The following is a 22,208-nucleotide window of genomic DNA, read 5'->3' on the forward strand; positions in this document are numbered from 1 at the left end:
ACTGATCTTTTAGGTTTCCTTAGTAGCAATCGAGGTGGTAGTTGTGAGTGGTAAGTGGTAGTGGCAATGGTAGTAGAAGTGGTAGGGGTAGCGGTAGTAGTAGTAGGAGGAGGATGCTTTATTTGTACGACAAGAACATTTTACAGCGGTAGTCTTAATTTACACTAGAGCCTAAATAAGCTAAGAAATATTTCAAGACAATTTTAATTACTTCAAGTTAAATAAAGCTTTACACACAACCGATTCTTTTTTACTTCAGGTTAAGATAATTAAGATTGATTGACATGTTTCGCCTTTCTCCAAGCTCTAGTAACCGCAAATAACCGCAAGTCAGCTATAAAGTCGCTCATAAGGATGGTTTTCGAGTCGCTTGAAACTTTCTTGAATCGTTTCAACTTTTCGACTTTAATGAGATGCAAAGCAAAGTTACTTGAGATTTTACTTAGGCCTTCACACACAAATTTTTGGTCAAGTAAACTTAGCGGCTCTTTTAAGACTTAAAAGTCTTACCTAACAGACTAGTATTACAAATGCTAATGTTCATTTCTAAAATTATGTACAAAGCGAAATAAATAGTACTCTAATTAAACACATTAATCAGAATATTAAGTTACCCTTTCACTTGAGAAGAGTAGCGTTTCGCGTTCAGGGGCGTAGCAAACTTTTCGACTAGTTGAGGCCTGGCTGAATTTAGGCTGAGAAAACAGCCGACATTTCGCGACGCCGCCAACGGTTTCCCAGCGAAATGACGTCGAAGAAACGAGCGCAGAAATTCCATACTGATGACTTGTCACTACCCAGATCTGGATAGTGCTTCTGACTTGGCACTACCAATCAGAAGCACTACCCAGATCTGGATAGTGGCACGTCATCAGTATGGAATTTCTGCGCTCGTTTCTTAGACGTCATTTCGCGGGGAAGCCGTTGGTGGCGTCGCAAAATGTTGGCTGTTTTCTCAGGCTAGGCTGACTTTCATTTCGACATATCCTGATATCCTGAAAATTACACGCATGACTAGTACGCACTGACCTCACCAACTCTTTGAGCTCTTAAGCTTTTAGCTCACTCCAACAACTCCCAATTTTCATACAGGCATTAGAGTGATCAAACCAAAAATTTGTAGGCCAGGGCCTACAGGTCTATGGGCTGGCTACGCCCCTGGCGTACACTAATTCAGACATGAACAGATGAATTTCGGAACCAAGTTATTCGCATTATAGTCGTTACAATTCTTATTACAAGTAGTTTTATTTTCTCTGAGATTTGTTTCTCTTCAATGTTTTATTACTTTGGCTTGGTTTAAGAAAGTCTGCCGCTGTGCAGATTATTTCTGACATTGAGTCAGGAAATGAGTCTCATTTTCAACTTGATTTGATTCATTATTGTACATCGTACTTACTATCTGTCTTCTTGTTGGCTAAGACCCCGCGGCTAATTTTGGAGATGAGCGCAACCTATAGATTAGTTAGTTATCTGTTAGCAGATAACGAACAAATCTGTAGTTTGCGCTCGCAATGCATGATTTTCAATAACAATATCAATTTAGGTTCCTTGCAACTGCGTGTTTGTCGTTATTTTTTTCAACCAATGTATAATAAACAATTATTAGATTCGGTTTTTGTGAGATCCTAAATAATCAAGGTCTCGGTTAGTGTTATCAGCCTCGGCCTTCGTCTCGGTTGATAACACTACCACGACCTTGATTATTCCGGATATCACAAAAACGTTATCCAGTAATTGTTTATAATCTATTTTCTCTGGGCACATGATCGACCGGATATATCGACCTAGTTCAATCATAAGTGTCATTACATATTCTAAATTTCACTAAAATTCGTCTTTCATTAAAATGTCTTAACTGATGTAGACTGAATTTACATGTAGAATATTCTTCCTTAAAAACTTTGTAAAATTTTAATTTCTTAGAATTTTCAAGACTGTGTCTCTAGAAAGATATATACTTCTCATTCATATTGTTTGCATATCGTCTAATATTAGCATTATCTAACGAATCAGGATCTAGTGCGGATAGATTGTATGGTTCTAGTAATAAAATTGAAATAGATCGAACCCGGAATTACTAACAGAGTGCAGCTTCTTCGACGGAAGGAAATACTATTTGACTAAAATCATTATTTTTGCTGTTTATATAAATGAAATATTTCATTATGACAATTTTCTGATTAATTGGGATAATCAGTGGTAGTCGTCCAAGTTCGGCACTGCAAGCTAAGCTAGAGGCCTTACTGTTCACTTCTCTGAAATAGCGTTCACTAGAAGTGGAGATGAATTTTTATCTATAGCCGACTTATCCCATCTTTTAAGATCAAGCTTAGTGTACATTCCCCGTATCTCGCTATAATTATTAGCTTAAGATTGGAAATATCATCGTGCAGGGCTTTTCCTTAAGTGTTCTAATGGGAGGGTAAAATTTCTCGTTGAAGTTAAACGTGTACCTAAATAGGTATACTGCTGAACAATTAAAATTTGTTCGTTGACTATGTTCAAGTTAATGTCAACAGATTTCCTTGGGCGTTTTTGAAATATTACTATTTTTGTTTCTTCGGATAAACATGTAACCAGTTCATGTTTTGCAATATGGATGTTACATGTTGCGTCCGTTTGCAAACCCTGTTACATGTTGTTGGATGTTGTTGCGTGTTGTTGCGCAAAGTTTGAAACCGGTCAAACTTTTCAGCCAACAACTCTCAACATTTCTTTTGTTCCGTGATCGCCGAAGCGTAGCGCAACAATGTTGGATCCGTTTGCACAGCTCTTCCAACATTGTTGGGGCCACGCACGCTCATTACGCATGGATTACAAAGGCCTATGGGTTGTATTCTTCCCACGATGCACTGCAGGTCCCAAACTTGTTGGGAGTTGTTTCATCCGTTTGCACACCACTGACAACACGCACGCAACAACTCCCAACATTGCTGGCGCAACAACCTTGGGAGTTGTTGCGCCCGTTTGCACGCAGCCTAAGAGTGAAGGGTGTTTATAAAGTTGTGCAATTCTGTTAATCAAATCATCTGCATTGTCTGCATAAAGTAGTGAATTTATTTTTGTGTTATTTAGAATAACAAATGGATCAGAATTTGTTTTCGAATAAATGAGCTAGATACACACTATATTATGAACATGTAATGGCCCATAAATTCCTGATTAAATGTAGTTGATACTGCAATTAATGCGTAGTTTTTTTTAGCAATTTTTTGGCTATCGTGTTCAAAACAGACGAGCAGACAGTTTGGTAAAAAAATTGCTTTATGTGCTTCACCGTAGTGTTGTGAATTATTGGAAAAATATGATTTCTAGAGTCTATTCCATTTATCCCTATTACGGAATAAGGTAAAGGTCAATCGAACAGACCTTTAATAAATGCACTTTCTGCTTTCAGGATCTAATCATAATCCCAGGAACTATGCTGGCCAAGGGCAAGATCGTAAGTTGTTTTTATTGTTGTTGTTTTGCATGTTATTAGTATCAGTAGTTTTTTGGTTGCCTTTCTCCGTTGTGGTTGCTTACTGCTAGTACGCCAAGATCAACAGAATAATACAATCAGCATCAGCACGTTATATGGAAACAGGGTTGCAAACCACTTAGGGCAAAATGTTGGCTTAAGCGGGGGAGGTTAGGCGGTCAGTTTTCCAGAAACCTATACTGATCCAAGAGTTTATTGTTTATTGCCATATCCTATCATACAACATACTTCATCTTGACCAATGAGGTCAATAACTAGGCTATCATACCATCAACTGGCGTGATACAACTCACTTTGACTCTGAAGATGACTACTGCACAGGTTGTCCAAAGTCAGTCACTATCAACAGCCGTGAACAGTCCTATTCAGGACTAAGTTCACCCGGACGATCAAACTTAACCTAATTTTGAAATGACTCCTGGGATCAAACCTTTCAGAGTTATACTTCATCTTTTTATCACAGTAATACTGATATACAGTGAAACCTGTATTAAGCGGACACCGTATTAAGCGGACACCCTCTATTAAGCGGACAGTAGCCGAAGTCCCAAAATTTATTTTCCTTATTTGCTTTAAATGAAACCTTTATTAAGCGGACACCTCTATTAAGCGGACGCAGACACCTAAAAAGTACCTGAAATGGTCATTTCTATTGTTGCCAACCTGTATTAAACGGACACTTGTAATCAAATGCCACCACCCAACATGCCAGACACCGGAAATGCGAAGATTACCTCGAATTACCACCCACAAATTTCTCTATTTTTACATTAAAAAACGTGGCTTGACGAACATATTTGATTAATTTCACAGTATAGTATTGTTTTCTATTTCGTTTTGTTTGTATAGAGCTTGTTTCACTCATGTGATTTCTTCAAATTTGAGTTGCAATCTATGTTATTATGATCAACTGGCCCACTTTGATAAACAAATTAGTTCAAACGTATATCGTCAAAATCTCTGGGAGTATTCTTAACCTCTCCACTGTTCATTTAAATGGCATTTAACACCTCATATGGCGTTGTCTATCGAAACCTGTATTAGGCGGACACCCTGTATTAAGCGGACACTACAGCATTCCCCGAGGGTGTCCGCTTAATACAGGTTTCACTGTATTTTAAATGAAGATATGAACGTCGCAGTAGGAATTGCAATTTAATCATTTCCAAATAAACCGGAAAAAAAATCCCGGACTTCAAGGGGATTCAAACCCATGGCCTCTGCGTTATCGCGGCAGTGCTCTACCAACTGAGCTATGAAGACCAATACTTTTGGAGGAGGCCAATTTGTTGACTTCATCTTAACCCTGTCCCATGAATTGAATAAAACGTTAACATGAATCGAAAAGAAGATGATGTGAACTGCGGAAATACAAATTTTAAATGAAGAGATGATCGTAGGAATGACTATATTTACCAAAACTTTTAATAGTCTTGATTGTCAGAGAGGACTTCTTCAAATTTTCCCACAATGCCTTGCTGTTTACTGCACAAACGTTTCGCGCTTCGGGCTTTTTCAGTGCACAAAATTTCAAAATTTTAATAAGAGCTAGGTATTGATTTTAAAGATCATTTTTCGATCGTATTCGTTATTTCATTAATAAACGCAGGAAAGAACGTCTCCGAAATATCTTTATACTCATGAAAGCCTCCGGTCCTGGGCCGCAGAAAACGTGGCCTCCCACGCAGACGTTATTAGGGGTTCGTCACGCGTTTCTGCCCCACTTAAGATCAAAATCGCTATAATTCGTCGTTTCCTGCTACAAGAACGACAATAGACAACTTTTCAGGTAAAAGACGTTTATATTGATCTTATATGAAGGAATCCAGTTCAGCGCATCATATATGATAATGATATTCTCGTACATTTCTTATAAATAATCAGGCAATTTGTGCGAGCCCCCTTGTGCCTAAAAAAGAACCGAAAAAGTGGACGGTCTGCTGTATGACGCCGGTGTGAATGCATCCTTTTGGGATCAGTCTGTGATTCTGGAAAACTGCCCACAGTACCCCTCCCCTAAGCATTTACATCAGCTTTTCAGTTCGATCCTGATCTGATTTTTATAAGGTCAACAGAAAAAAAAGCCCAGTAATCTGAGCGTTCATAACGCTTAAATCACGTTCTGTGGAATCCAAGCTCTTCGCACCATTTTGATAGCAGTATTTGACTCAATTACTGCTATTGTAAACCTCCTTCCATGTGATCGCTTAGATCGATTCGATTGCCTGGAGGTTTTGGGATGAGGGGAACGAATGAGACAATTGGGTTGGGGAGCTCAGTTTACGGTATTCTGCGAATAAGCACACACGCTGGAATAAGCCCCAACTCTTCCCCCCGCCCCGTTGCTCTCACTCGCTTAAATAGCAGTGATAAAAAGAAAACCTTTTTTTTGGCCGCCCGATGAGATAATCTATATTTCATAAACATGCATAGCACTACGTCCGTGTGTCAAGTGTGTAATGCGACTACGGCACGCTAAATTCACAACCACTGTTTTAACAAACGAAAGATGCAGTTGTATTTTTGTTGGCTTTAATGAAGTAACATTCCTTTCAGAAGAAAATTTGATAAGTCCCTCCCCCCACCTCACACACACAAACACTCGATTAAGCGCTCCTCCTCTCACCCGAAATTTTAAATAAGCTCCCAGGCGCTTAGTCGAGGAAATACAGTATATATGTACTTCTATCCTGGCAACTGCTATCATTCCAGTCGCTGGCATCGTCTCCCATCGTGTCAGAGCTGTCGATTGAGAAACCACCCGGGCGACTGAGACGAACCGACACTGTGATAGACTAAAGGTGATGAGACTAAAGGTGATGTTACACGAGACAATTCGCAACGACGATTTTGAGCACAACACAACGTCGCAACATTGTTGCGACATTGTTTCGAATTGTTACAACATTGTTCCAGCATCGCAACGCTATGTTGCGCTAATAATCGTCTTTGCGAATCGTCCCGTGTTACATCATCTTAAGAGAACATGGTTTTGATGCGCACGATCGTCTTCACTTAAATTTCAGAAACTGATCGTACCAACGTGTGCTGGGTAAAAGAAGGATGCAGTTCCCTCAAACCCAAATATTGTGCTAGTTTCCCTTTTGAGGTGGTAGAACACGTGGATAAATTCGACGCGGAAAGTTTAAACCTATACCTCAACAAAGGATGTTTCATCGGTAACGCCCTAAATTCCCAGCTAAATAATGCACCGGCCTCGTGCAATCCTCCGTGTTTCCGAATGAAGGTACCTGGAGAGTATTGTTACATGAGCACGCGCAATAACAACTTCTCCAATCGACGCCACGTGGGAAAGATCATTGCCAAATCTGGCACAAAAATCCCACCCGAAGAGTATGGGAGCGAGTCACATCCGGGATTTTCCTGTAAAGATATCCAGCTCCACTCTAAGATGAAAAAGAAAGGAAATGGAGTCTACTGGATCAGACTAAGAAGGAAAGGTGGTAAGTACGTGGTGTAACCATCATATAAAGGTAAAGCTAATTCATTAGCTATATTTTTACAAATTAAATTCGAAAGAGAAATTTAATGGGAAGGGGAAAAAAGACAAGAATTATAAAAACTCAAAGGTAACCAGAAGGCGCAAATGTCGCCACTTGTAACGGAATCCGGATTCCGCAATCCGGGAAATTTTTGCCTGTGGAATCCGGAATCCTGGGCTCCGGAATCCGGAAAACAGCCCAAGAAGTCCGGAATTCCACTAAAGATTGGATTGAAGAATCCAAGTTCAACTGACAAAGACTGGAATCCAGCACCTGGAATCCAGAATGCACGGCGTGGAACCTATAATCCAAGACTTTCTCGGATTCTCTTATTTGAGGCAACAAATGATGTTTTACCACACAATAGAAATCTATAAGATTTGTACAGACCGAGAGTACTAATTTAGCTTGTGGCTCTTTATCGTGATACAGCCTCTGGTGAATCTATTTGCATAAGCTCAATTTAAAACAAATAGATCTTATTCACGATACCTACCATCTTTGCACGCGCTCTAGGATCGATGGGATAAAAGCTATGTCACGTGGTCTTTCGGGGGGGCAAAAAAGTAATAAAATTTGCCAATACGAGTAATCGTGGTCGAGTTTTTTTTTATTCTATCAAAACGAGACGACGATTTCATACTTAGTCAAGCAAAATGTACATATCGAGTTTTGTCAAGATTTATGTCATATGTTGCCCAGTATCCGGACACTTGAAACAAGAACTCAATTTTTGAGGCGCCCTTTTCAGTTATCGGTAAACAAAGTATTTCGAATGAAAGCTGAACATTTCAGCTTTGAGATGAAAGTTTTAGCGAGTTGAAAGCTTGCGAAACAGTCGCAGAAGACGCCGTTCTGTTCAGGTGAGTAAACTTTTCATGGCTAATATTTACGCTGTTTACTGCGCAGTAAAGTTAGTGCTGCTCAGGAAAGGGAGGGTAATTTGTGATATTTTCAAAGAAACTGTTTTATTTTTAAAGTGAAGATACTTAAGGAAGTCAAGTTTTCAGAAAGTTTATAAATTCTTCTTGAAATTCGATTTGTTTGGAAAAACGGAAGCCAGAAACATTCACTAAGTTTTGATGTCATGTGCCCAGTATCCGGACAGTTTTTTCTTTGCTGTACAGAATCGATGAATTGGCCGTGTACATTCTCCGGATAAGATTTATTTCACATCTGTAACTATAATTAAAGCTTAGGATATATGATATAGTCGTAAAATGTAACTCTACTCAACTCCGTACGGAAATTTTCTTCACTCATGCAGAGTCGACTTGATTTCGTGTGCACGGCTTATTTCGCGTGACTGCACTTTCTATATATAACTGAAAGCGTCTGAGTTGGACCTGGAATTCTCATACTTTCCCCGGTTGGGACTGCTAGAATGGGGTTGCAATGGTCTAAAAAATGTCACAAAGGGATTGAGAGATGTGAAAGAAGGAGGAATTAGTGCTAGAAAAGCAGGCTCATTGTGGGGACTGAGCATGAAGAAATCAACACTGCAGGTCAGACTAAATAGGAGAGTGACCTTTGACCGTCGGGTTGAGGTCCCTTCCCCAAGCTTTTCTTTAAATAAAAAATAAAGAAAGAAAATAGTTTGCAGATTGGCTAATTGAGCTTGCAAACTGCGGCTTCGGCATGTCTACGGATGCCTTCCTTAAATCAGTGAAAAAGTTCCTAGACAAAGAAGTGAGAATTATACTATTTTTAAAACAGCCGCTCGCGTTCCCCAGCATACCCAAGTCATTTATTTTGTTTTATTTCACGATGCTAGGTTATATTTTCGGAATCGATTGCCAGACTACTTTGCAAGTGCAAGAGAAGCTTATAAGTCGCTCGCCTGTCGAAATTTATGTACAATTACGTTGTTATTTTTGTGTCCGGATACTGGGCCAGCTGTCCGGATACTGGGCAACATAGGAGCTCTGCAAAAATATTGATTTCGCGAAGGACACAAAGGCAAAAATGTTAAACTGTCTTTCGTCATATTAAGGACTAGATAGATTTTCTGTGGGCCAAATTTCAGAGCTCTTGCGATTAACAAAGGAAAGTTATTGCAATTTTAAACTGAAGTGTCCGGATACTAGGCAACATACTGTATGCCATGAGGACATCTACGGTCGCTACTGCATACAAAGACGTAACAATGCTCACTTCCACCCATATTTTGACATTATCGTCCTCAAAATTAAAAGTTCATCATTTCCTGTTGTCTAGAATAAACAAACTCAACCGCGATTTCTTCCATCGGCAATTTTTTTCACTTGTCTGCACCCTGAGAAACCTCGTGACATTGCTTTTATGCCATCAGTCCTTAAGGGCATGCAAAGATAGCGGTCTATTAAAACAGCCCTATTAGAGAATTGCTGTGGGTTTGTGGTTCCAATGAGAAAGATTGCAGTAACTACTTTTGGACCTACAGTTACTACATATGAAAAAGTATAAGCTAACCATCGGTGAGTGTCAAGAAAGTTAAAAGTCGTTTCGAACACTTTTAAGCCTCTCAAAAAATGAAATTTGCATGCAAACGTTATTTTTCTTCAGTATCTACTGAAAAAAATAGTTCTTCTTCTTTTTCTACAAAGTCGGCCTTTAAGTGTACATCAGAGGTTAACAAAGCGCATTAGAACGAATTACGTGAAAAAAAAAAACCTTTTTTTCACTTCTCAGTAAAGGATCTCGTTAACGGTAGTAAAAACAGTAACGATACGGGACCTACATAGGTCCCGTAAATTTACGCGCTATTTTTCCCGTTAAAACGTTTTATGCAATACCCCGCCGCAAATTCTGTTGCATAAACGAATACTTAAGTGAACATTTACGAAAATGGTAAGTGCACAAACTTAAGTGAATTCCCTAAGTGGACCACTTAAGTGATTTCATGCAACTGACTTAAGTTACGAGTGCATATACCCGTAGTTGTTACGGACGTTTTATGCAACCGGGCCCAGGGCCCGGTTGCATAAAACCTGCACTTAAGTGCTCACTTAAGTAGGTCACTTACGAATCCGCTATGGGTACACTTACGGGTGTTGCATGGAACACACTTAGCACTCTCGTAAGTTTCTGTAACTTACGGGCTCACTCTAGGGCACACGTAACCTTGATATAGTACTTTATTAACGATTCACTCTTTTTTTTTAAGCTTACCATCGGTGAGTGTAGATAAAGTAAAATTCGTTTCCAACACTTTTAAGCCTCTCAAAAAATGAAATTTGTATTCAAACGTTATTTTTCTTCAATATCTACTGAAAAATGATAGTTCTTCTTCTTTTTTCACAAAAGTGTACATCAGAGGTTACCAAAGCGCATTAGAACGAATTACGTGAAGAAATATACTTTTTTTCACTTCTCAGTAAAAGATCTCGTTAAATTTAGTTAAAATAGGGACGATACGGGACCTACATAGGTCCCGTAAATTTACGTGCTATTTTTCCCGTAAAAAAAGTTTTATGCAACACCCGCAATTTCTGTTGCATAAACGACACTTAAGTGAACACTTACGAAAATCGTAAGTGCACAAACTTAAGTGAATTCCCTAAGTGGACCACTTAAGTGATTTCATGCAACTGACTTAAGTTACGAGTGCACGTACGAGTACCCGTAGTTGTTATGGACGTCTTATGCAACCGGGCCCTGGACATTGTCTTTGCTATGGCAATGGCAGTAGTTACAACGGTTTTACAACTTCTCATACCCGCTAAGTTACTCGATTCTGTGTATAAAGGGTGTTCAAATCCTCTCAAATTGGTGCAGATGACAGCTTCCAGCCAAAGCTCATCATCATACAGTGCCTCTCAAGCATTTCCGAATGGCAATGGTTGGGTAACTAACGGGAACCACAATCAGTGGCTGCAAGTGGACCTTGGCAAGGAGACCGATGTGAAAGGTATCAGTACCCAGGGACGAAGACACGGAAGCTACTGGGTTAGGACCTACACTATATCTTACAGCGACGATGGTACCAACTTTAAACCCTATAAGAATAACAAGGTATGAAATCAGTTGAAAAACCGGCAACAAAAGCATGTCGCATTACGCAATCAGGGGCACCCAACGGCACTTTTCTGTAAAATATCTGTTCGGAGAAGCAAAAATTCCCTAGAATTTTCTATGCCTTGAAGAGGAGAAATAATTTCTAGATGACCTTTCCATTCATCTACAGTTTCCAAAGCTTATCTAACAAGTGCCCTACGATTTTCTGGAGTTTAATTTTTCGCATTTCACTCACTCCCAAGATTAAGTTGTTTTTCGTAGAAAGAGGAAACCTAAAATTTTTCTGATGCGAAAATGCGATGGAAAGAGAAATCATATCAATTCTCACTCCCGATGCGTCTTAAGTTTTAGGGAAAATAATACTGAATCCCTGGTAATTTCGAAAAGACTCAAGTTTCCCAAGGATGACGGAACTGATATAAATTTTATAGCGCCGATTAGAATGTATTTCTAAAGAGCTAACGATATTCTGGATTTCCTAAAATGTGTTTTCAATGCATCTAGGAGGAAACCGTCGTTGGGTGCCCCTGAAGCAATTGACCAACTACAACTCACAGCACAATTATACGCAATCTTTCAAAAGTCTGACGACCTACAAAAAACTTTGTCAGTAATTATCAATTATTCCACGAGTAAGCGCACAGCGCCGAGTTAGCAATAACGATCTCATATCTAACAAGCGCCAGTGGAATAATTGTTTTATTAAAAAAATATATCGAGAATTTTCCCAACTTTATTTGTAAAAACAACCGATTTTCAGCTTGTTAGTCTCGCTGGCTTTAGCAGCGACACTCAGAAAATGAAAGGGTTTCTTTTTTATTCGTCTGTGGGCTCCAAATCGTCGGCATAGTCTGAGGCATAGTCTGAGACCGTGGAAACAGGGGATAAGTATCTCGGCATGTCAAAAGCCAGGCAGGGAAGATTAATGCGAAAGATGTAGAGCTTTATTGGAACAGGTCGGTCCACGAATTCTATCGCTTGAAAGCGTTGATTACTTTGGAACAGGTAAATACTTCAGTGCTTGAAAAAAAGAAGAATCTTCGCCATCAGGCATTATTAGTTGTCTTCTTTTATTGCCCCCGCAGGGATTTCGCCCAGAAGGCAAAATCCCGAGGAGGCACTCTAGTAACTCACGCGTATATTAAGGAAAGTACTTACAGTTGAAATATACAGTCATACAGTCAATATAGAAAAAATCTCGATTTGCTTGAACAGGGGCCGCGAGGATTCGGTAGGTTATGATGACGTTTCTATTGTTTGCGCCCGAAAGTACAAAATGGTTAGGATGACGTAAAGACAGAAAATCCCGAAGGGGCCGCTCAGGTAGATTTTGTGACATTTATTGTGCAGTCATACTTCGATACTCTTTTGCGTTACGCATTGGCATTCTGTGGAGCAGTTATTTTAAAAGTTATGGATCAAAAGACACTCGTTAAGCGCAGATGAGGTTATGAGGTGCGTTTAACTGTGTATATATAAACACTTGGAGAGTTTGCCAGACACGATTTCACAAACAAGCAAGACGAGTGAACAACGGCTAGCTTATCACTAGCAGAACGATGGGCGATTACAGAAATTAGCCGACAATCAAATTCTGTGCTGACTTATTCCCTGCTCAGAGATATCCTTCCATTATAAAGTTTCAAATAAGACTAGAATGCGCGAGCGTGAATCGATCAAACGTCCTTTTAATTTCTAAGGCTTACTTTCCGGCAAATAAAATGAACTGAATGTAAACAGTGAAAGAGAAATAGCGAAAAATTCAACTTCTAATCAAATCTTTTCTTATGGTTTAGAATATTAAAGTATTCTCGAAACTGAGAATGTTTTGATCAAAGCTGAGTAAATCGAGCTGAAACTGTGCATAGAACCTTGCGTTTCCTGTATTTATCTCACCTATTGTATGGAATATGTGTGAAAATCTTCATTATGAATCGGTATATTTCAAAGAGCTGCACAACGAGCAAGAATACTATTGACCGACAATGTACAGAAAGGGGGCAGCTGTAGTGTCAACTATTACTAGTTGTATCGTCTAGCGAGCAGCGCGCATCTAGGCAAGCGGACTCTGTCTTTACCTAGACATCTTTGCTCAGTGGGCGTTGTGTTCGTTGTTCGGATCGTGTTCTGTTGATCCAACTTACCTTGTTGACTGGCGTGGTGGCAGCGGTTAAAACGAACTCAACACCTCATTTAGCCTGCGTAACAAGCGTTTCCGCGCGAGTTTGTCGAGAAAGTTGGGAAGACAGCAAAAAAGGGAATGACGGGGGAGTGAGAGAGGAAAGAAGGAAACGCTTGCCCGCAAACCCCACGATTTTGAAAAACTCCGTTCGCCCACGAACGCAGCTTCTGATTGGTGCGGTGCTAGTAGTGTTGATTACTTAGCACTCGAAACATCAATAAAACCAGGTATGCTTTGTTTACGAGCGTCACAGATCTGGTCTCATCTGATTTGTGGTCGCAGATTACAAATGCTTTGGACTGATATTCATTTGAATCGTGTTTGTGCAAAGGTTTATGAGATCAGAGTCTTCAAAGTATATTTGGAGATCGAGCAGTGGAGACTAGGGAAGGCCAATTTATTGGGAATGACGGCGTGCGGATCTGACTGGAAAAAAACAAATGGACTGTTTGTTGGAGATAACATCAATGTAAATCAGAACATCAGTACTCAACACTAGCTAAAGCCGCCATAGACAAGCGATTTGTTAGCTTTTTGACATGAGAAGATTCTTTTTGTTTATTGGAAATTTAGCGGCATGTATTGTAGAGAACGTTTCGACACGAGCTGAAGCTGGAGGTTATCGCCTGGTCACCGCCTTTTCTGACGTGGGAAGTTACAGCAAGCCCCAGCCGTCGCTCACGCCAGACGTTGATTCCACCCTTCGCCAATCGCTCAGAGGAGACACATTATTATTACTTATTATTACTACTCACGAGTGCCTTTTATAAAATCCCTCTCGCACGCGAATCGATGAAATACTGCGGCTTAGCCAATCTGTTCCGTGGGGTCCGGGTGTATGCCTGTTCAGCAATGGACATGCCCGGCTCAGAAACTGCCTTGGAGGAACTCATGTGTCGTGTACTTGGAGTCCTTATTCACGAAGGAGTTGTTGCCAAGATCGCCGACGATGTATACCGCGGAGCCGAATCACCATAGGAGTTACTCTCTAATGGCAACCTCAAGCTCTCCGCGTCCAAAACTGTTATCAACCCCAAATCGACCGTGATCTTGGTAACTCTGGGACTCTGGCACCCTCCAGGCCTCCCCGCATCGTATTGCAACCCTAGCGTCTTGCAGCAAGCCCGAAACGTTTGGCCTTCTGAAGTCCTTTGCTGGTGCGTACAAAGTCCTGACTAGCGTTATACCCCAGTGTTCCGCCCTACCATCACCACTGGACACTGTCGTCGCAGGTCGCCAGTCTCACGAAAGGATTAACTGGTCTGATAATCTACTCGCTTTCTTTCACCACGCTCAGTCAGCCCTCTCCACAAGCCGCTCCATTTCCCTTCCCCGCCCCGATGATCAATTGTGGATCATTACCGATGGTGCTGTCAAAACTCCAGGAATTGGTGCTACCCTGTAGGTAACCCGTAACAACAAGCTACAGCTAGCCAGTTTTTTCAGTGCCAAACACCGCGGTCGCCAAAACACCTGGCTCCCTTGCGAGATAGAGGCCTTATCCATCGTAGCCGCAACAAAACACCTCAGCCCTTACATAATTCAGTCGAAATCAACAGGTTGTATCCCCAATGAGAGCAAACCTTGTGTACAGTCCTTCAAAAAGCTATGTCGTGGTGAATTCTCATCAAGCCCCCGTGTTGCAGCTTTCCTTTTCACCGTCAGTAGATACCAAGCTTCTGTTCGTCATGTTGCTGGCGCTGGAATCTTACCTTCTGACTTTGCTAGTAGCAATGCTCCCGAGTATGACAACCCAACTTGCCAAGTTTGCAGCTTTGTCCAACGCACTGAAGATTCCGTGCTTCCCCGCGCATCTGTCCAAAACATACTGTCTGGAACCGCTAACCTTCCTTTCACTTGCAGAGCTGCTTGGCTTGCTCTCCAGGCGGAGTGTCTAGACCTACGACGCACTCATGCCCATCTTACTCAAGGCGCACGCCCTTCCAAGAAGTTGACAAACATTAAAGATGTAAAACGCTACCTTAGTGTCGCACCATCGCTTCCGATGGCTTACTCTTTGTTAAAGGTAATGAGCCACTAGTGCCTACCCGAGAGTGTATTAGGCTGATTTAGCAGCAGAACGGGAACGTCAGTTGACGACGGCGCGCGCAAATCAAACAACTGGCTTGACCAATGGCAGAGCGGTAAATTGAGCACCGGAAGTCGTGTTTAGTCCTTTCCGCGCGCTTTCCTGTCGTCAACTGACGTTCCCGTCCTGTTGCTAAATCGGCCTATTATCGTCCCTCGCCAGGTTCTCGACGGTCTCCCGTCTACTTTACACGTCCACCTCAGTCCAGCCACCCTTCTAGCCACCAATTGAAGATGGTCATCCAACGATATCTTTTTGCCCTCGATATGGACAAAGCTGTTGATCGCGTCACTATTAGCTGCCACCAATGTGCTTCACTTCGTACAGTTGCAACTACTTTGGTAAAGCAGTCCACGAATCCACCAGCTCAAACTGTGGGTATCTCCTTTGCCGCTGACGTCACCAAACGCGCCAAGCAGTTTATTCTTGTCTTACGTGAATGCGTTACGTCCTACACGGTATCAAGCCTCCTTCCTGACGAGCGCCAAGACACGGTACGCGACGCCCTTATCAGCCTGTGAAATAACGTCCGACCGTTTGACGGTCCCCTAGCTGTGATACGAACTAACCCTGCCCCTTGTTTTATGGTCCTTGACAACGACCCAGTCCTTCACGACCACAGAATTGTTCTCGAGATCGGTAGAGTCAAGAATCGAAACAAGAACACTTGTTGTGGCTACCTCGACCCTGAACTTACGAATTCGCTGTCGTGGATTGTCAGCCCGTGAGATGTGGACTAAGCGTGATCAATTCTCTAATATCCAGATCCCACTAAGCGACTATGATCTGATCTCTCAACAACATTGCCTCCGTAAGGCCAACCATCCCAGCAGCGAAAAGTCTGAAGCCTCCCTAGCCCAAGTGGCCAGTAGCCCCTCAGTCGCCATTGGTGACCTGGTGTGTCTCTATTGTGACTGAAACAAATCTCGTGGGAGATTCATACCTACTTACGTCCATCGACGGTGCTTCATGCCAGGTTAGAAAGTTCGTTATAGTGCTACAAAGTACCTATGGACGCTTCACCTTCCCTGCCACGTCACCCGAGCAGTGCGCCCTTCGACACCGATGACGACGGCGATACCCCCTTGCCTCCAGCCCCACCACGACAGATACCTACAGGTCCTTTCACACCCACATCTCCACTGTACCAGCCCATAGAAGATGCGTTACCTCCACACAGCCCGCCACCGGTCGCCTGCTACTCCTTCCACACCTCCTTCCACTCCCGATACTGGCCAGGACGTCGTACCCACGCGACCAACACGCACCCGCTGCATTCCACAATAACTATAGGACTTTTTCTTGTATTAGACTACCACACAAAAGAGACGAAGCAAAGAGACAGTTGCACCATTAAGCATTATTAGTTGTGTATCCTCTAGCGAGCTGCGCGAGTCTAGGCAAGCGGACTCTGTCTTTACCCAGAATCCTTTGCTCTGTAGACGTTGCTCTTGTGGTAGTTTTTGTGCCATTAAAGTTGTTCGAATCGTGATGTGTTGATCCAACTTACCTTGTTGATTGGCGTTTAGATAAGCAACAACGATGGTGAGGCTGTGTAAACTTTCATTGTATGCAAATGAGTCTTGTGATAAGCATGCGGTTTTATTTTCGGCGATGATTGAACTAACGCGCTAAGTTGATCACATTTCGCCGATAACGATTTAAAAAGATTACTCGACCGTCTATGAAAAAAAGGGCATGAAAAACTTGTACCAAGGAAATCCTGTTTCCTGAAGGAAGCTACGCTGTTGCAAAGGCGAAGAGTTCAAAAGCAAGTGAATTTAAATTCCCGTGAATTGAGGAATCGATGTTTTATGGCAGATTCACTTTCTTGTATGTATTTGATTGATAGATTTTCGCAGTTGTTAATCGATGTTAAGATGGGAGGTCGCGTTGCACTTTTTAAATACTTGAGATATCATTAACCTTCAACTATTCATTACGTGTGTGTCACGGATGTGTTATGGGTAGCTTTGTACTTGACCGTCACGCACTCTGCTTACAGGACTTCATTTCCAATAGAATCTACTAGTCTGCAAATTTGAATAGTCTTTAATTTTTGTAGTAGTTTGAGTTTTCTTACTGACGTCTTCGTTGATGCTTTCTTGGTGTCATAGATTCGCAAGGTCTAGCCTCTTTGCCTCATATCACCTTTGTGAAAGATTCCTTGAAATTACAGTATAATAACCTAGACATCAATTTTTCCTTTAGATTTTTAATAATTGCATTTTTTTAGTATTAGTATTTAGCAGCTTAGTATTCTTTTGATGTCCACGGCTAACAATAGAACACAAGGCGTGAGAAGGAAACGTCACAAAAGAAGAAGAAGAAGGGTGACACGCTGTGGTGTTTATTTAATTGCTAAAATTTTTAACTTCATAAAATATCACGTTAAGTAACCTCATAGTTCTTATTAAGGTTTACCCACATAATAATTCATGGTTAGCGAATAGGCGAAGGTTCAGTTACCCAACTGTAACATTATAATCTTTCTCCAGTTTTAAAACGGCAGGCATGCGAGGTTTCTGACTATTGTTTGTACCAAAGGCAGTCAATGGTTACTGTGTAACCTGGCTAGCTAGCATTTTTTCTCCTTCCGAACATAGTCCTTATGGCTTATAATTACATGCCCGGACACAGGATCCTTAAGAATTAATTGCCTCCTCATTTCTTATCTTATCTTTAAGCAAGGTCGATTTGATGTTTTTAGAACGTCTTATTTCGTATCCAATCTCCAAGCAAGCGAGACTTCACGCCGCTAAGAGCGTTCTTGTTTTCAATTTTGAGCAGACGAGTACAGTTACCATCCTTGGAGAGCATGGTATAATGGCTTTTAGTAAAATCAAACTAGTGGTCTATTATCAGTGCTGCGTTCTGATTGGTTGAGCCACTACTAGGCTATATGTTAAAGCCCACTAGTAGCGAAAAGCGCCGGCTTTGAAAACTAAAACAATGGCGACTGAATCGCGTTTTGCTAGCTAAAGTTGTTTTCTCTCGATTTGACCAACTAGTTGGATTTTACTAAAACGCCCTCATGGCCTCTGAGTCAATAGCTATTCGGCCTTCGGCCTCATCGGCTATTGACTCAGAGCCCATTCGTGCTCGAGGAATAATTGTTAAATATACCATGATGGCTAAGCCAATCAGAGCTCTAAAATTGCATTATCGAATGATTAAGTTTTTATTAATAAGCATTTTACTGATATCGCCACATGTAGGGGAATCCAGAATCGGGAAAATTGTTGCTCGTGGAATCCGGAATCCCAATAACGATTGGAATCAAGAATCGAAGTTCAAATGAAAAAAACTGGAACCCAGTACCTGGAATCCGGAATCCACGGCGTGGAATCCAGATTCCAAGAAGGTCTTGGATTCCCTTACATGGTGCGACTGATAGGCACTTCATTTACCTCTGCAGGTGTTCGAGGGGAACAAAGACCACCACACCAAGCATGTGAACTATCTCTATCCCGTCCTAAGTGCACGCTTCATCCGTATAAATCCTAAAACTTGGCAACATCATATTGGACTGAGGGTAGAAATCATGGGATGTTCGTCAAGTACTGTTTGTTTTTCATTACTTCTATCAACCGGTTCTAAGAATGGTTTTAATAATAGGCCATTTGCACTAAAAGGTCATGCGACATCATCTTTATGAAAGTGAAAGTTATATGATTTTGCCTTCAAAGAACGTTTAGTGGGTCATATCTTAAGCCAAAAAATAGTGATTTAGTTTTTTCAACCCGCACCATTTTCTTAAAATGAGTAAGTTTGTAGCTGGTCACGTGACCAAAATGCAATTTTTAAAACTATGAATTACCTCTTTCTGAACAGAAATTTTGCACTTAAACTTCAAGGAAATTGTTGAAATGATGATGTGGTAATCTTTTCAGCACATCAGAGCGTAAGTATCTATCGTTTAACAAGACACAAGCAAAAAGTAGTTTTGGCCGCCACGTTGGAGGGCAAGAGTATGCACTCCAACGTGGTGGCCAATACAAATCATACTACTTTGTTGAAAAATCAAAGTGCCATAAAACATCTCCCTTAAATGCGTTTCCTCTCAAATTTCGAGTGTAAGATAATTTTTATGCGCTCCGTCAATTTTTGGCATCAGCAAGATTCCAACTCATTGTTTAAAGGAAGCATTGGTTACGTGACCTCTTAGTGCAAGTGGCCTGTAGACAGCGAGTACTATTGAGTGTTTTGATTTATGGATGCGCGAGGGAAGGTTGCTAAGCACGAAAGAGGATCACGGGCGCCTTATTCGACTCTCTTCAGCTTCTTCATGAGTTTATGCAAGCTTCCCAAGCGCGTCCATTACTCAGTAATACATTTACATGCGGAGACATTATTTACCATTTGTTGTATAGGCGAATCTTTGTTCACATTTTTTGCCTCATTGGCATATGAGTTTCATTCTCTGGTCAAGCTATTAAAATAGACAAAAATTTAGGTATTTAGGTATTTTATTTATTTGCCACACGATTACGATAATTACAAAAAGATGCCAAAAGAAAAAAATGTAGGAAGAGATGGCGAGGAGGCCTAAAAGAAACTATAGACCTTATGTTAATTAGGCCTCCTCAAAAATTTCAGTTATCTGTGAAAATTTGGAGCCGATATACCCAATAGTTTCGAAGATATTATCTATGAAAAACTCAAAACTTTACAAAGAATGTATGGGTTCATTATTTTTTTTTGCCACTCAGTAATTTCGCAGCCGTTTTCGACGGCTGCTATTTCCCTTTGTTATTGCTCAACTTAATCAACCCTTTCAACTTTTGAATTCAATATGTGCATACGGTGCCCGGGAATGGGGGAGTGGGGGATTCCTTTTAACTGCTGTAATTGCACAGTCGTTTAAATAGGAATCAATCACAAAAATAGAACGTTTTCTCGACTTTATAAATAATGGTAATTGAACTGAGTGAAGTGCAATTTGGTCTAAAACATACGCATGAGTTTCAAATCGGACGAGCGCGCAGCGCGAGTTCGATTTGAAATCACAAGTATGATTTCAGACCAAAATTGCACGACACGAAGTTCAGTTACCACTTTATTACAGCCACTTTGAAATCGCATAAGCTTAATATATACCTTAACGTAAGAGTGTACATACAAAAAAGTGTTTTACGTCTTGCATCTTGAAAATAGAACACTATTGTTATTTTCCCTTACTTTTTTATAGTCGATAAAACTCCATTTCCAGTTTACTGCGACATGGACGCCGGAGGTAAGTGATACACTATATACACCTGATCGTTTTAACATGACGTCAAGTCCGCCATGCTGGCGGCGGCCATTTTGGAGTCCCAAACCAATCCGGTGGGAATAGAACCCTTTCCCGCGGCTTTTGTTAGAACGTCCTTTAATTGTACATGGCTGCTGGCCACGCGAGTTTCACACCAAAGCAATGACGCGGCAGCTATGTTATTAGACTGTTTATAGTCCCCTAGTTTTTTCGTATATGATCGTCAGGATATAGCACTTACCAGTACGAGCGGCAGTTTCATTATGTAACAAGAGGGTGGGTGTCTTTGTCTACAGCGGGCTATTTTTTCTCGCTTTCTCCTAAACTGTATCCCGCCCCCTAGGTAGATTTGACACTCATCCAAGATGGCGACGGTCTTACGGAAAGTAGGGGACTGTTGTTGTACCAAAAATAATCCTTTTTCATATGTAAAAACGTTTTTCATCCTAAGATATTTCCTTATTTGCTAGTCACAGTCATTTTTGTCCTTGTCAGATTTCTGAGATACAATAGTGACTAAAATGTGTTCTTAACTTAAACCCGTTCATATAACTTTCCGAGGAGAAGTGGAGTGGAAGTTTTCACGAGCTTAAAATCTGCGAGTGAATGAGAGTCGTGTCCTCCTACAAGTAGGTTGCCGTTCATTATTGGAATTGTTTGCGTGCAGGTTTCTAGGATAACAAGCCGACTTCTATTGCAAAAAAAAAATAGTTATAAAAAAATAGATTATTGTTATCATTATCGTTTTCAATATCATTAGCATACTCGTTATCACCGTCATTATTAAGGTTATCATAATCGTTATCCTGTCTTTCGCATTTTTTTTATCAAGGTTGGACAATGGTGTATAAGGTTGTGGCAGGTTTGGATCAAAATGCCTATTACGCCTACAAATCTGATCAAATGTTATCCGAGAAAGAAGAAAAAGCTCTTAATGTCACCAATGAGCACAAGAACCACTATAAGAACAGGATCATTTTGAACTGGGAAACCTATGACGCATCTGAGGTGATTTTATTGTAACGAGTAACACTCAAACTTCTCCGATAAAAGGACAGAGGGTTTATTAATTTTCTAAAATGAGGTCTCTCCGTACAAATTACCCACTCAATACCAAGGGTAGAGCTCTGAGGCCCCTTCCACACGTATCCGGATATTTTTTGAATTCACAACTTTTTCTTTCCAGATTCAATGATTTCTGCTTCCACACGTATCGGTTTTCAAATCGAATTTGCCCTTCCACACGTATCCGACACGTAGGCCGGAAGGCCGGATTCAGCCTATTGGCAACAGAGCATGCGTCGTAAAGGCGGGTAAGAGAGAGAACCTGGGAACGAAGTTGCCATCTTGAATACAGTATTCAGGGTAAAGAACTGGGCTGGATTTTGTTACATCAACGGATACAAAAATATCCAGATTGAGCATTCATGCAATTCTGGATTCATAGCGGATTCAAAAAGTTGCGGATTCGTTTTTGAGATTCACCGGATACGTGTGGTTGGAAGCCGAATCTGCAAAGGAAAAATTGTGGATTTAAAAATATCCGGATACGTGTGGACGGGGCCTTAAGGTGCTCGATTTTAACCATCAACCACCAAAATTGGAAAAATTTAACTGCCACCGTTATAGCTACCACCCCATTGAGACCCTCTTATATCCCTCAGGGTAGGTCGAACATCGTGATTGAAAAGTATGATTTA

General features: G+C 41.0%; 1 protein-coding gene across 1 annotated transcript in view; it reads left to right on the top strand.

Moving 5' to 3' along the window:
• LOC140944940 (protein DD3-3-like) overlaps window positions 1-22,208 on the top strand; it is a 58,034-nt gene that overhangs the window by 28,559 nt on the left and 7,267 nt on the right. The window contains exons 8-13 of the mRNA XM_073394048.1: window positions 3,401-3,445; window positions 6,511-6,948; window positions 10,715-10,980; window positions 18,673-18,814; window positions 20,446-20,490; window positions 21,341-21,516. Coding sequence (XP_073250149.1) covers window positions 3,401-3,445; window positions 6,511-6,948; window positions 10,715-10,980; window positions 18,673-18,814; window positions 20,446-20,490; window positions 21,341-21,516 — 1,112 coding nt within the window. The remainder of the gene's footprint in view (window positions 1-3,400; window positions 3,446-6,510; window positions 6,949-10,714; window positions 10,981-18,672; window positions 18,815-20,445; window positions 20,491-21,340; window positions 21,517-22,208) is intronic.

This window comes from Porites lutea, chromosome 7 (assembly GCF_958299795.1).
Source record: "Porites lutea chromosome 7, jaPorLute2.1, whole genome shotgun sequence".
Classification (NCBI taxonomy): domain Eukaryota; kingdom Metazoa; phylum Cnidaria; class Anthozoa; order Scleractinia; family Poritidae; genus Porites; species Porites lutea.